General features: G+C 43.6%; 1 protein-coding gene across 4 annotated transcripts in view; it reads left to right on the forward strand.

Moving 5' to 3' along the window:
- The window catches only part of PTPDC1 (protein tyrosine phosphatase domain containing 1), a 41,245-nt gene extending 25,854 nt beyond the window's left edge, over nt 1-15,391 (forward strand). For all 4 annotated transcript variants that reach the window (XM_056856125.1, XM_056856134.1, XM_056856116.1 and 1 more), the window contains 5 exons: nt 689-826; nt 3,614-4,749; nt 6,078-6,263; nt 14,536-14,646; nt 15,247-15,391. In XM_056856125.1, coding sequence (XP_056712103.1) covers nt 689-826; nt 3,614-4,749; nt 6,078-6,263; nt 14,536-14,646; nt 15,247-15,363 — 1,688 coding nt within the window. In that variant the 3' untranslated portion in view covers nt 15,364-15,391. The remainder of the gene's footprint in view (nt 1-688; nt 827-3,613; nt 4,750-6,077; nt 6,264-14,535; nt 14,647-15,246) is intronic.
- Nucleotides 15,392-16,419: the final 1,028 nt, after the last annotated feature.

The raw sequence follows: 16,419 nt of genomic DNA on the forward strand, positions 1-16,419 counted from the left end.
TACTTGTTGGGTTAAGGAGAGCTCAGTGAGGAATGTTGCCAAGGAAAATAACTTTGAGTTAATTAGAAAGTTGAAAAATACACAGCTCCTATGTGTAGACATTGTAGTTAATGTCATACACATCAGGAAGAGACTGGAGAACCAAGAGTTGATTGGTGTGTTTAGTTGTATCTGTAAATTTGAAACGCTGATAGTAATATTCATGTCAAACATAAATCTACATTTTGCACATTTACAAAGCAGTAGATTTGCAGGTAGGTTCATTATATTCTGTATCTATGGAAAAGGGTTTTCCATCAAATGCTTGCTTTTTCCTTAATTTGGTGAGATTGACAGCTGTTTATGAAACAAAGCATTGCGTTAGAAATGCTGTTATTTCCTAAACAAAATGTTGCATTATTACTCACTCTACATGTGTATATATATAGTTGAGTAATCTGAGTATGACTCACTCTTTCTTGTTATAGATTTTACATTCCAGCTGAGCTTTTGTGTGAAATGGCGTAGCTAATTTGTAACACAGCCTTTGAAATTGTTATAGAAAACCTACTCTAAAATATAGGGTGGGGTGGAGGGGGCTTTTTGCCAGTAATCCTGATTGGGTCTTTTTTAATTACATTTTTTCTTACATTTACTTGTTATTGGTCTTTGCAAAAATAATAACAACGTTCTAAAATGTTTCTTCTAGTTTATTTTTATAACTTTGGATGGAAGGATTATGGTGTGGCTTCTTTCACTACTATCCTCGATATGGTAAAAGTGATGACTTTTGCCTTACAGGAAGGAAGGGTAGCTATTCATTGCCATGCTGGACTTGGTCGAACAGGTAAAAATACTCAACCACTAATTCGTTAAAAGATAACACTAGCTAAAGTCAGTTACTATTTTATTGGCAACTCTACCCTGTTTCCCATGCTTGCCCCTCAGAACATGTTTTTGAGAATTTGAATCATCCCCGAGAATATTCGTGTGACATTTTTAAATTTTTGGGGTGTGTGATATGTCGCGACTGACTTATGGTGACCTCGTAGGATTTTCAAGGCAAGAGATGTTGGGAGGTGGTTTGCCATTGCCTGCCTCCACGTCACGACCCGGGGATTCTTTGGAGGTCTCCCATCCAAATACTAGCCAGGGTCAGGGCTGAGAGTGTGTGACTGGCCCATGGTCACCCAGCAGGCTTCCGTGGCGTGAGTGGGGATTTGAACCTGGATTTTCCAGGTCCTAGTTTGACATCTTAATCACTACACCATGTTGGCTCTCACCGTGCAGCATAAGAGTGTTCATCTAGTCCTTGGGAAACATGAACATCCCATTTGCCATAGTTCCTGCTTCATTGTCTTACCATTAGCAAACCTTTTGCTCTGATACATGTTTAATATAGTTATTTCAAAGTTACCAGTTACCTCTCTAGAGCAGAGTGGTCATCACTCTTGGTTTTTAAAACCAGAAAACAGGGTGATAGCTGCTCCATCTCCTCTGCAACAAAGCTCCCCAGCCTATCGCTTTTACCAGATGAGATGCTGCACCACTAAATGTGGAAGACATTCTTGATTGTGCCATTAAAGCATTTATCAGGTGCCTCGCTTGACCTCATTTCATTAGCAAATGAATGGCTATTGGTTTCAAAAAGTTTCCTCTCTGATTTTACTGGTAGTGATATCTTATGTATCAGTTTATGTATCTGTTGTTGGTTCTTAATTGTGTTTCTTTCTGTATAATATTTTGAGTGTGTTATTATTTTGAAAATGCATAAATGTATAAATAAATGGCAAAATCATCTAAACTTATCTGGAAGGTCTATCTCCTTCAAGATATATGTTTTTTCATAATTGGTAGTGAAAATGAAAAATAGAGAGAACTGGGGATATGTACCTGGGGGGAAATGGTATTTTTCCATTTTGGATTTCAGGAAGGAAACAAATACCAGTATTTAGGTCTCCTGATACTGTTTTGGGATTCGAATTTGCCAGTATAAGTGCCCCTTATACCAAAAGAATATTCATTTTAACACTCACAATCCTACCCATCCAAGATAAAGGCAGTGTTCTCCAAAATTTTAATTCCTCTTTGAGGATTAAGCTCCAGTAAAGATTCTGTATTTTGTTGAATCCAGACCCCAAGACATTTAACAGGTTGATTTTTACATGGAATCAAACAGAGTTTAGAAAAACTATGTTGATGAGCATCAGATGTATTAAGACCTAACCATTCTGGTTTAGTGAAATTAACTTTATATCCTGAATTCTTACCAAACACAGAGATTACATCCCTAATTTCAATTACAGATTCCATTGGTATAGTTAAGGTAACAGCAATATCATCTGCATTTAAACGTAATTTATACACTTGTTTCCCAAAAGAGACTCCATATTTTTTATTATTCCTAGTTGCTATTGCCGAAGATTGTGTTGTTAAAACAAAAAGAATTGGAGATGGACATTCTTGTTGTATAAGTCTAATAAAGAGGAAATTTATCTGAAACTTCTCCATTAACAAATAGTCTGCCAAATGAATGCTTGTATATAAATGAGATCCAGCTTTTGAAAATATCCCTAAGATTAAGAACTTCCAGGACCTTAACATTCTAAAACAAGCCAAGAAATCCCAACAAAACAGCACAAGCCTTTAAACTAAAAATGGAACAAAATAGAACCAAAGAATATTATGTTTTAAAAGAACCAGGAAGAAAACCAAAGGCTCTATTGCCCTTCCCCATTACAGCCCACCTGGTAACAACAAAAACACAGGAAACGTGAAATAAGAATTTAAATAAGATTTTAAAGCAAAGTGCAAACCAGCCCTGGCACAGAACAGGAAGAGGGTCTTCCCAGGCAGCAGAAGTAATCCAAGGAACAGACGGACCAGAGCAGCCAGAGGCACACCAGCACTGCAAAAAATATTGCCCTGAAATGGAGTCAAGCTGCATCCAGGCCTGCTTTTTGTCCTCTTTGCCCATGGTCAGAAAGCTATGTGCTATGAGAGAATCGTTGTGAATGGGCAGACAGAACTCCCTTTAACGTGTGATCCCATTTTCCTGAAAGTGCTGCTTCCTTCCCCCTTCCTTCCTGTTGCCCAAGAAACCTGTTAACTGGGAGGAAACAGGCCTGGGATCTTTAAAATGCTGGCCCCAGATATTCCCAAATATTTTCAGAAATATTTGGGGCCCGCATACTGGTATTCCCAGGAATCCCAGATATCAATCCAGATACCTTATCAGTATTTTTCAGGTATATATTTGGACCGAATATATCCAAGCACTCATCACTAGAGAGAATATAGTAAGCTATTATGTGAAAGCCATAAACTGCATTCACAAGCTTAGATCCCATGGAAGATTTCTGCAGGTTGAAGAGATTTTCATTCTAGAGTGTAACTTTTTCTCTTCCCTCTTCCAACTGCAGCCCTAAATGCCTCCCCAGAATGTGATCCTGGGGGACAGAGGACAACATGAAAAGAGAGCTGGAAATCTGCAGTGGAAGGGAAATTGGCAAAAATTATCCCTTTCCACCTGCAAAAAAACTTCTGTGGGATCCAAGCCCACTATGCATACATATATTATTTTTGTCCTTTCTTTGAGCTTTCATCCTTTTTGTTTTGTTTTTTATCTCTCTAGGTGTTTTAATAGCTTGTTACTTGGTTTTTGCAACAAGAATGACTGCGGATCAAGCAATTGTTTATGTCAGGACAAAGAGGCCTAACTCAGTTCAAACTAGAGGGCAGCTGTTGTGTGTAAGGGAGTTCTCGCAATTCTTAATCCCACTGCGAAATGTTTTCGCTTCCTGTGAGCCCAAAGCCCATGCAGTTACTCTTTCCCAGTTCCTGATCCGACAGCGACATTTGCTTCATGGTTACGAGAGCAGACACCTCAAGTATGTGCCAAAACTTATTCATTTGATTTGCAAACTGTTGTTGGAGTTGGCTGAAAGCCGGCAAGTGATAGAAGAGGAAGTAGTAGAAATACCAGATCTGTCAGCCGAAATTGAAGAGACTGTTTCCCAATTAGCTTCCACAGAGCTTGATAAAGAGTTAACAAGGCGTGACAGTAGTACCTCAGAGCCATACTCCTACTCAGGATCAACTGCTTTTCATGTAGGCAGTGATGAATGTGATCCTTTTTGGAAGAGGAGGAACGTTGGCTTCCTTCAGCCTCTGAGTCGTGGAAAAAGGCGCCTGAGCTTCAGTGAATCAGATTTAAGGAGAGCCGTATATGCCTCTGAGCATGGAGAGAGTCCATGGTCAGTGCCTGTGCAAGTGCCATTCTGCAACAAAGCAGATGAAAAGAATGAAGAGGACTGGCGAACTCTCCAGGCTGAGATAAACAAAGAACTCTTAGTTCGTAGTACCTTCACTTTCTGGAGTCAGGGTAAATTTAATTTAGATGGAAAAGGAGGTTGTTCTCCTGGTCGTTCTCCTCTTTATGATAAAAACAGACATCCTAAAGAAGTACAACGCAGTAAAACATTTTCTTCAGGCTTTATATGTGATCGGGAGGAAGAGGATGAGGAAGACAATGAAGAACTAAAAGCACTGAACTATAGCTGTGGTAAGAGAACGTGGTCCTCTGAGGATTCAGACTCTTCCAAAGCAGAGCGTGAGAGCTTTAGAGAACTCTCTGAAACGATCCCCCATATTGTTGTGCAATCAGAACTAACTCTGGAAGCCCGAAGAATTTTAGCAGTTAAAGCCCTTGCAGATCTAAATGAATTTGAGGGAGCAGAAGACGTAAACTGCAAGGTGGAAAAGTGGCAGGTATTTTCATATTGTAACTTTACTATTGTATTTGTCTCTTACAAGTGCAGATTCTTGGAAAAGGCCTCCAGCCAGAAGGAATTAAATGGCATCTTTGTTTTCAGTGTGTGCAAGGCATTCTCTGTGCTAAGGAGGCTGCTCTTCTGTGTTATTATAACACAGGTGAATGTGTAAGGAGAAGACAACCCTGCTCACCCCCCACCCCCACCCCCGATCTTTTATTATGCCCTACAGGCTACTTTCTTGTTCTTGTGTAATTTGGGAATTAAATGCAGGAATGTTGCATAAATCTAAAGTGGGAAGAAGTCTATAGTCTAGATTCAAGTCTGTGCCCCCTTTAGTGCTGCACGTCTGAGTTTAGTTGCAGAAAAGTGAATGTTTAATTAAAATGGTACATGCTGTCCTGCACAGATTCTCCTGTTGCCTAAAGAGATATTGAGAGGAGTGTTCTGGCCAACATCGGCCGCAGATCTGCTTGCTAGGGACAGCGGCACCATTTCAGGTGGTAGACTTGATTCCTGCTTCCCTCCATATAGTTCATGGGCAAGGACTGTAGCCAGCTGCAAGTAATTTTGTTTGCATCTGTGAGCACAAACTCCAAACCCACAAGGAACAGCATAAGAATGTTCTGGGCAAAAGAGAAACACTTTGTCTCATCTTCTTTCAGTAAGAAACTAGATAGCCTACCCTAAAACAAAACGAATGTGCAGGACTAGAGATTCCAAATAATGTCATTCTTTCTTTTTCATGTTCTCCAGTCCAGTCGAAGAGCTAATGATCCTCTAGTCTGTGTTGGCCTCAAAACGCTAATGTGAAGGTGGAGCATTTGTCATGCAGAATCAGCATCATAAGGGGATGTTTTCCCCTACCCTCACTGGCTCATCCTCCCCCTTCAAATATCCAGGGCCAGCTGTGGAATGTGGCAAAGTTAGGGCACACAAAGTTATAGACAGAGCAGAGGAATTCTTTGTTGTGTATGCTCCATCTCTTTCAGGACAAGGCACCTGACTGACAGGGCATTACCTGAGGGCCTCCCAAGTCCCGGAAATTTAACATTCAACACATTTGTCCTCCAAGTCTGCTCCACGTCTAGAAAGCCTAGCCACGGGAGGGGAGACCTAGAGGGCATTTGTAGGGAAGATTCAGTCAGTGCTACAAAGGTTATCCATTAATCTATTCCTGCCCCCGTGTTTGCATAATCTTGGAAAGTATGAATCTGAGAATATACGTTGTTTAAAGTAATGTATATTTTTGCCCTAATACTATTAAAGAAAAGTTTTCTAATTTAAAGACAGTTTACCTTTTTTTTTTTTTTTTACTTTTCTTAGAAAGAATTAAATTCTCAAAATGGAGCCTGGGATAGGATATGTGCTGAGAGAGACCCTTTTATTCTCAGTGGTCTGATGTGGTCTTGGATAGAACAACTAAAAGAACCTGTCTTAACTAATGATGATGTTGACTTACTTGCAAAAAATTGCATAGACTCTCAAGAAGGATTTAAATTGCTAGAAAAGGTAAGTACCTGCCCTTTCTTCTGTATATGAAGAACTAACTGTGTGTTCATCTGTGTTGCTCTATGCAGTCCCACACTGGGGACTGCGCATGTGCAGGCCAGCCATGGATAAGATTTGTCAGCTTCTACAAAATCGAAAGTGAAAGCGCTCCCCCTCCCTTCGGGTCATGTAGCCTTCCCGCCCAAACGGCCACATGACCAAGGGGGAGGGAGCGCTCTTCCCTCCAGTTTTCTGCCGCCACGGAGAGAGAACGTGTTTAGCTTCTGCTCCAGCAATGGAGTCTAAAAAGGCTCCACTCTTCAAGAATTGTCGTACACACGGTACGAAAATAGCGAAGACAGTCAGTCATCAGGATTGTCTCCTTTGCCTGGGAGAAGGTCACATTTCTTCCACTTGCAAGAGCTGTGCCAAGCTCACCACAAAGGCCTTAAAGGGTCGTTCGTCTCGTCTGCTATCTCATCTTTACAGGGAGTCCCTCCGTCCGGATCCTGTTGCAGGCCCATCCAAACGATCACCGGATCTTGAAGGTCAGGTAGACGAACCAGGGCCCTCAGCAAAAAATCCTCGCCGGGGTGCGGGAGGGACTTCCAAACGCAACAAATCATCCAATGCTGCTAGCTCTCAAGTTATTAAACCAGCTAAGTTCATCGCTCCAGGGTCGCAGGACAACCGCGGATGCGGTTCCTCTCGATGTCAGTGTCGCTCGAGGTCGCCTCGGCACCGATCAGCATCACGCTCTTCTCGACGCCGATCTCCTGCATTCGATGTCGCTGGCGACGCTGATCTCCTGCATTCGATGTCGCTGGGAGGCAGTCGCTGCCGATCACCATCGAGGACTTGCCTCCTCATTCCCTGGCTACCCCCTCGGCACCGATTCCGAGCAGGACCCAGGATGAGAAGGAGCTTTTCATGCATCACCTCGTTCACCTTTATAAGGACGTTTCCTTGCCGCCGGAGAAGTCTCCTCCAAATCTTGGCGCTGAGACTGGACCTGCGTCTGCTGCCATTGCAGATCCTTCAGCTCTTCCAGGCAAAGATGGTGCTGATACTAGGCAGTCTCCTGGTGAGAAACAGCAGGGATCTCGACACACTTCGACCGCTAAGAGTCCTGCGGCATCGAAACAAGGGTCGACCTCTCAGCATCAACACGACCCCAAACAAGACTCCTGACACCGATCTCAGAGTCGTTCGTCACCTCGTTCGTCTGATCGTCGACGCCGATCTCGATCCCATCGCTTGTCCGACCATCGGCGGCGATCCAGATCTCACCGCCTTCCGTCCATCGAAGTCGATCCAGATCCCATCGCCTGTCCGTCCATCAGTCTATCTAAATCCCACCGAAGCAGTTCACGCTCCCGGCGTCCTGCAGACCACCGACGCCGACACTCTTCTCGGAGCCGATCCCTTTCCCGACGCCACTCCTATTCCTGGCGCCGATCTACTCTGCCTCGGCGTCGATATTCTCAGCGTCAATCTTGCACGCCGTCGGTGCACTCGAAGTCGATCTCCCATGGTCATCGCCGCAGCCAATGGTCGCGCAGCCGTTCGTCTTCAGTGAGCTCCCGTAGACGTCTACATGGTCGTCGTTGGAGCCGGTCGCCATCTCATCATTGGCGCCGTTATTCATCAAGCTATGACTCCCGACGCCGTTCGTCTCAACACCGTGAGGAGGCTCGGCACCTCGGGGCGCCTCGAGAGCCCAAAAGGCCAAGGCAAGAGTCACGTCGGGTAGTTGCTCCTTCCAGATCCCCTTCTATGCAATGGGACATTGCTCAGTCGGGAGTCTGATGCAGCTATGACCCAGGACTTGGATGGGGAATCCCACACCTCGTTGCCCTCTCCGGAGGACACTGTGGGGGACACTAAACCAGTTTCCCTTACGGGAGATGTTAGAATGTATGCAGAACAACTTATCCGCATGGCTAAAGCACTCAACATTGATTTCAGACCTGATGATTCAAGTCCTATTGATTCAATTATGGATATCCTACATTCCCCTGATGCGGGCCCTGTGGCCCTTCCCATGGCTAAGAGCATCCTAGAGGTGGCCCATGCTAATTGGGTTAAACCAGCTTCGGTCCCCTCCTCCTCAAAAAGGGTAGAGAATCTCTACAAGATTCGTAGAGAAGGGGAATTCTTGTGTCAGAACCCCCCCTAACTCCATAGTGGTCGAAGCCTTACCGGGTAAATACAGGTCCGGAGCACACTCCTCCTCTCAGGACAGGGAGGGACGCAACCTAGATGCCCTAGCTAGAAAGGTCTATACGTCAAGTGCGGTAGGCCTTCGTATTTCCAATTTCATGGCTGTCATGGCCAGGTATCAGTACGCCCTGTGGGATAGGATCTCTCCACAGATCTCTGTCCTGCCAGAAAACCAACGGCCCTCGGCCAAGGCCGTCTAAAATGAGGGCATGACCCTTGCTAGGCAACAACTCATGATGGCACACCATGTCGCTGATTCGCCTAGTAAGTCTATCACCTCAGCCATCGTTCTTAGGAGGCATGCATGGCTCAGGCAACCCGCCCTACCATATGACACCAGGTCACGGATCGAGGACTTACCCTTCGAAGGTACCTCGCTTTTTAGTGATCAAACTGATACTTTCCTTGACCTCCTGAAGAAAAACAGGTCAAACTCTAAGTCCCTGAGTATCACACCTAATGTGCCGGTCTTTAAACCCAGGTATTTTGGCAGACAAGCCAATCAGGCTTCCCGTCCGTACAGGTTCCAAGATGCCTTTCACCACCAAACCCATTTCCGTTCCTCTTTCCCTAGTGGCCAGCAGGACAGGAAATTTCTTAATAGGCCTAGGCCCCCGTAAGGGCCCCAGAATGTCCCCTGGCTGTCCCAATAAGCCTAAACAGACGTGACTAGAGGTTCCTATATGCTTTACAGACCGTTTGTCTGTGTTTTATGATGCCTGGCTCGCAATTACTGATGTTGTTTGGGTTCTTAAAGTAATAAAGGTTGGATACGTTATAGAATTTGACACGTTGCCTACATACCGAGCCCCTGTGTGCTCTACCTCGCATGCTCCCGCCCAGTTAGTACAGGAGGTACACGACCTACTCAACAAAGGGGCTATCACAGAGGTTCCCCCTGAGGACCAGGCCCGCAGGTATTATTTCTGCTTTTTCCTTATTTAAAAAAAGGGAGAGGAATGTCCTATATTGTATATCTGGGGGGATCAATGAGTTCGTAAACAATAGGAAATTTCGTATGCTCTCGCTCCCCAAAGTTATTCCCCTTTTGGATGAACATATGTGGTTTGTGGTATTGGATCTCCACGATGCGTACTTCCACATTGCAATCCATACTGAGTGCCGGCGCTACCTTCTCTTCGCTTGCAATGGGAAATTCTTTGAGTATGCCATTTTGCCCTTCGGTTTAGCTACGGCCCCTAGGACCTTCACTAAGTGCCTATCAATTGTAGTGGCACACCTAGCCCTAAGGGGATGCGTCATCTTTCCCTACTTAGATGACTGGCTGGTAGTGGGCGCTTCAGAGCAAAGCTTGACCGCACAGGTAGACTTAATCCTTTCTGTCCTTGAAAACCTGGGCCTCATGGTCAATTACACTAAATCACACCTAGTCCCTGCCCAGGTTCAAGACTTCATTGGCGTTCGCTTAGATGCCACACTAGCCAGGGCATTCCTTCCAGTGCAGAGAGCCCTTGCCGTCCAGAAAATGGTGTCACAGTTCTATAGAAATAGGTTTCAGTCAGCCCACAGGATACAAAAGCTGGTGGGCCTTATGGCCTCTACCACGGCTGTGGTGGAGTTTGCGCGTCTGTGGATGCGCCCCCTTCAAAACTGGTTTCTCCGTGCATTCAGGCTCAATGTAGGCCCACAATACAAGCGCTTATCTATTCCTAGATACGTCCTAGCTTCCCTAACTTGGTGGTCTCTTCAGGCTAACATCCTCACGGGGGTCCCCTTCCATCATCCCTCCCCTCAAGTACACCTCTTTACAGATGCTTCCATTTTGGGCTGGGGGGCGCATTGCCAGCATCTCCAAGCTCATGGCACAGGGTCGGCTCGAGTCTAAACTACACATTAATCTCCTTGAGCTTCGGGCTATCAGGCTTGCTCTCTCTTCATTTGCAGGTCACTTGGAAGGCCAACACGTTCAGGTCGCTACAGACAGCTCCACCGCCCAACATTACATAAACAAGCAAGGCGGCACAGGGTCCATTTTGCTCTGCAGGGAGACCATCGACATCTGGGAATGGGCCATAGCTCACAACATCACGTTAGTCGCAGTTCACATAGCCGGCACAAACAACACGCTCACCGATGCCCTGAGCCGTCATCCGACCAAGGTTCACGCACTCACTCTAGATTCACGGTGTCTCCAGCACCTCTTCACACTTTGGAGCAACCCTCAAATAGATCTGTTTGCCACGCATCTCAATTCAATGTGTCCACAGTTTTACTTGCGGGCAGGGGCGAGCCCAGGCTCCTTGGGAGATGCATTTCAGGCAGTCTGGAACGGAACCATGTTCGACCTGTTTCCACCCTTCCCTCTCCTCAACAAGGTACTGGCCAAAGTGTAACGAGACAAGACCAATGCCATCATTGTGACTCCCTTCTGGCCCAGGAGGTCGTGGTTTGCAGTACTAATGTCTCTAGCTCATGGGGAATACATCCTCCTTCCCAAGGACTCTTATCATGCCCAGTCCGACATCCAGCTAGTGGCATGGAGAATATGGGCTTAGGTCAGTGGTCTGACAGAGTAGCTAGGGTTTTGCTGCGTTCCCTCAAATCGTCGACTCGTCGTTCTTACGATGCTAAGTGGAAAAGGTTTTCCCTGTGGGCCACTGGTAAAGCTCTTTCTCCAGTTAAGTGTCCCCTGTCATCTGTTTTTGATTATTTGCTTTCTCTCAAAGATGTTGGACTATCTAATTCTTCTATTATAGTTCATTTAGCCACAATTTCGGCAGTTCACGTGGACATTGACTCATTCTCGGTTTTTTCACATCCGCTTTTAAAAAGATTCCTGAAGGGCCTTACGAACTTGTATCCGCCCATGGTCCACAATGGAGTCTTTCTCTGGTGTTATCTCAACTCATGAGGCCTCCCTTTGAACCCTTGGCCACCTGTGAGATTTCCTTGCTCTCATTTAAAGCAGCCTTCTTGGTCGCCATTACTTCGGCTAAAACAGTTAGCGACCTGTCGGCTTTTTGCCATTCACCCCCGTTCACTAAATTTCAGTCGGATAGAGTGGTGTTAAAGCCCAAAATTTCCTTTTTGCCTAAAGTGGTCTCATCCTTTCACCTGGCGCAGGACATTGTCCTACTCATTTTTTTCCAGACCCATCCTCTAATGCTGATAAAGCGTTGCATTCCCTGGATGTGCAGAGGGTGCTCCTTTTTTACATAAAAAGAACATCAAGTTTCCGATTGGATGACAATTTATTTGTTTGTTTTGGTGGCCACCGTAAAGGCCATTGGGCGTCCCCGCAGACCCTTTCTAGATGGATCACTTCGGCTATCAAGTTGGCTTACGACCTCACCCATACAAAGTGTCCTTCCATAATTAAGGCTCATTCGACCAGAGCGTATGCGTCATCCATCGCATTTTCTTCCAGAATCAATCTTAAGGACATCTGTAGAGCTGCCACCTGGTCGACACCCTCCATGTTCATGAAACATTACGCTATCGATGTGGATTCCACCAGAGAGGCAGCAGTGGGACGTGATGTTTTGCAGTCTTTTATTTCGGTGAAAGTCCCACACCCACCATCCTGGTAAGCGAGCTTGCTACTCTCCCAATGTGGGACTGCATAGAAGCCACGCAGATGAAAAACAAGAGTTTCACTTACCTGTAACTGTTGTTCATCTGGTGATCCTCTATGCAGGCACACATCTCTCCCTCCTTCCCCGCTGTGGGACCTTCTCCTTTTCCCCTGGAATGGTTCCGTGGCGGCAGGTTGGTGAATGGGGAAGGCCTGCTAATTGCTGACATTGTACATGTAATGTAACATATATCCAATCTGGCCTCTCATCTTTCGTTTTTTTACTAAATGAGAAATATGTATAGAGTCAGTTCATACATCAAGCTTTATATGTTGGAAATGTAGCATCTCGCATGCATAAAGTACAGTTACATTGCACAAATGAAATCCTTTTTATGGATGAGGAAACTCTGTTTTTCTGCTCATCCATAAAAAGGATTTCATTTGTGCAATGTAAAAGTACTTTATGCATGGAGAGATGCTACATTTCCAACATATAAAGCTTGATGTATGAACTGAATCTATACATATTCTCTCATTTAGTTAAAAAAAAAAGATGAGAGGCCAGATTGGATATATGTTACATTAAATGTACAATGTCAGCAATTAGCAGGCAACCAACCATATGTATGATATGTTGGCATTGAACAAATATGTGAACAAACCCTGTGTCTCACAGTAGGTGGATCTGTCCCTAAGTGCTTACATATCTTATTCCACCCTTTGGTATTCTGCTTCCCCCCCCACACACACACACACACCATTATATTCCTTCAGAAGCAGATTTGGCACCCTTTTTTCTGTTTTTCTAACTCAGGATGGATTCAGTTTGTTTTTGAGTTGTATAATTGCTTCTGCTATGACTGATCTTTACGGTCTGAGTCCATTCTCTTTCTTTCTTTCTTTCTTTCTTTCTTTCTTTCTTTCTTTCTTTCTTTCTTTCTTTCTCTCTTTCTCTCTTTCTCTCTTTCTCTCTCTTCTCTCTTTCTCTCTCTTCTCTCTTTCTCTCTCTTCTCTCTTTCTCTCTTTCTCTCTTTCTCTCTTTCTCTCTTTCTCTCTCTCTCTCTCTCTCTCTCTCTCTCTTCTCTCTTTCTCTCTTTCTCTCTTTCTCTCTTTCTCTCTTTCTCTCTTTCTCTCTTTCTCTCTTTCTCTCTTTCTCTTCTTTCTCTCTCTCTCTCTCTCTCTCTCTCTCTCTCTCTCTCTCTCTCTCTCTCTCTCTCTCTCTCTCTCCCTCCCTCCCTCCCTCCCTCCCCCTCCCTCCATCTCCATCATTGTCGTCTTCACTAATCCTCAGTTCCCGCTCTCCTAACATATAATAGCTGGGTAACTGTTGTATGCTTGTATGTATTTTACAGCATTTGCTTTGTATAAATTATGAGTTTCATATCTAAGGGCCATTAAAGAAAGAGAGGAATAATTTTCCAGTCTGTTAAGTGACCATGGGGCAGCATGTAATAGAAATGTTATTTCCCATGTATGCTAGTTGTATAAGCTAAGTCAGAATGGCAGATTGGCTTGTAAAATTCTACAAGACCAGTCAATAGCCCACCACCCCAACAGCACTGCCACTTTGCGTAGGGCACACAAGGTTATAGACAGTCAGAGGAATTCTTTGTTGTGTATGCTCCATCTCTTTCAGGTCAAGGCACCTGACTGAGAGGGCATTACCTGAGGGCTCCCCAAGTCCTGGAACTTTAACATTCAATACATTTGGCTAGTAAAATTCTACAAATGTTCAATATAAAAGCTTTTTTATGGTGTGTATGTATATATATATTTGTGTGTGGGTGTGTGTTAAGTGATAAGTGCCATCAAGTTCCTTCCAACTTATGGAGACCCTATGAATGAATGTCCTCCAAAATGTCCTAGCATTAACAGAGAGTCGTGGCTTCCTTTATAGAGTCAATCCATCTCATGTTGGGTCTTCCTCTTTTCCTGCTGCCTTCAACTTTTCCTAGAATTACAGTCTTTTCCAGTGACTCTTCTCATAATGTGACCCAAGTCTGATAGGCTCAGACTATGCATGCATACACACACACATATATATAGACATATACATATAGACCTAAGTTCTAAATAAATTGTATTTCAGGAAGAATTTTCTAACAGAGCGGTTCCTCAGTGGAACAGGCTTCCTTGGGAGGTGGTAAGCTCTCCTTCCCTGGAGGTTTTTAAGAAGAGGTTAGATGGCCATCTGTCAGCAATGCTGATTCTATGACCTTAAGCAGATGATGAGAGGGAGGGCATCTTGGCCATCTTCTGGGCATGGAGTAGGGGTCACTGGGTGTGTGTGTGGGGGAGGTAGTTGTGAATTTCCTGCATTGTGCAGGGGGTTGGACTAGATTACCCTGGTGGCCCCAACTCTATGATTCTATGAACTACAGGAGATAGATTGTAATAATTTAACACAATTAGGTGTACCCAAACTCGCTGATTTCATTGGTCTTAAAGCATGTTCAGCTCTGTTGGATGTGTTTGGCATGGTGTTCTTGAAAGCACTGCTTGTCTAATACGCTGTCTTTTTTGTCTCATTAGGGAAAATATCAAACTATATTATGTATTTTAAAGTGTGTGGTGAATTTAGGGACAATACCAACAGATTTGGAAGAACGTTTTCTTGATCGTGCCATCAAAGCATTCACAAAGGCGAGTAGCATGTAGCATTGTGATCTGTTATTAAGGATTTGACTGCAGAAGATTAGCCAGTGCCTTAACCATAATAATCCTGATGCTTTTGAGGTCCCTTCAGGGCCCATAGTATCTTAGTTTCTTCAGAATTTTCTCTATCTCAGGCAACAGGTAAGGGTTGTGATGGAGGCTCCCCTTGGCCTTAATTGAGAGTGTTTGCGCAAGGAAGGATTTTATAAACTTGAGTATATGGAGGCCAACCACATGGTGCAATATGGCTGCTGACTCTGCCAGTATGGTACACATAATTGGAGGCTATTATGTCTCTGCTGGGGTCCAATCTACCTTGGTGCTTTAAGGCATGGGTAGATAAGACTTCTATCTTGTGTTGATAGACGTCCGTCTTATGTGGTCTACTCTTTCATTTACTAGAATACTCTGGGTCCACAGATAGTGGTAAATTTTAGAACATACTCAAACAATAATTAAAGCTAGACAATCTGAACGCTGGTAAAATATGCATTTTGTCTCACATTTTAAATTAGTGCGATATTTTGCGAACACCTAGGATTTAGAGTTATAATTTTAATAAGGTGACTTTAAGTTTACTTCCCACAGATGAATTCTGATTCTGAGCATCGTCTGCATGTTTACAACACTCTAAGGAAGGTTTTCAAACAGATACTGGAACACCAAAGAAAACACTGCACAGAAGGAACAGGAAACCCTGTTTGATGTTCACACTTCTAAGCTGTAGTTCTCTGCAGCCCTCAAAAATGACCTTTCATTGCCAGCTATTACAATTTGTATCCCTTGGCTCGTGTTAACCAAATCTCAGTTGATGCTGACTATTAAATAACTGCAACTTATTCATTCTTATATATATGTTGACATTTTTATGAGTTGCCACTTTCTGTTTGTACTGTAGCATTTTGAGGTTTTGTTGTAAAAGTAACATTTTGTTCATTTAGAACATTTTTCATTAATAAGCTATGTTTTTCAAGACAAACTGTTGCCATAAATTCAGTGCCATGTTATGCAATGGTTTATTTAGTTGATGTTTGTGTATATTAACATTTTAAAGTATACATTACGATGTTTACAGCAGTGGTATTATATTTTACAGTGATGAGTAAACATTTATTTCTTTGGACAACTATTGTACAACTGGATTTTTTTCTTGGGAATCAAAAAAGAACCGATTGTAATGGCAAAACAAACTTCTAGGGGAAAAATAAACTTAGAGGTGCAGAAATGGGCAATCCATAGACCACAGGTTCTTAGAAAACAAAATATTTTTAACACTGTAAAAATTTATTACTCTCCCTTTTGTTGAAAAACTGAAACATGAGACCTGTATTATAATGTCTCAGAAACCAAAATTAAAATAAACAGAAATATTTAAAGTTTTCAGGTCTCGTTTCCTAACCAGATTATTTGGAGGGTTGTTCTGATTTGAAGATACATGCTAACAGATATCTCATTCAACTGCTCTTTAGCTGGTAAGCCTATGGACAGGGATTGCTTTATTTTTAATTTCAGTACAACATCTAGTAATTCCAGGTGCTCTTTCTGAATAAAGCAACTGTGGTCCTCTGCCTCATCTCAGGTGGCTTTTAATGCCAAACATATCATCCATATTTAATATACTGTCTTTTTAGAGGCAGAACTGGAACAAGGGCCCTTGTCGCTGATATGGTGAGAATCTCCTTGACCTCCCATTCTTCCAGAAGGTTCAGGCTTCTGCCATTATGTGGTAATGTCTGAGATAATTGATAGGGCTTCAGATAC

The sequence above is a fragment of the Euleptes europaea genome, chromosome 1, assembly GCF_029931775.1.
Source record: "Euleptes europaea isolate rEulEur1 chromosome 1, rEulEur1.hap1, whole genome shotgun sequence".
Lineage (NCBI taxonomy): Eukaryota > Metazoa > Chordata > Lepidosauria > Squamata > Sphaerodactylidae > Euleptes > Euleptes europaea.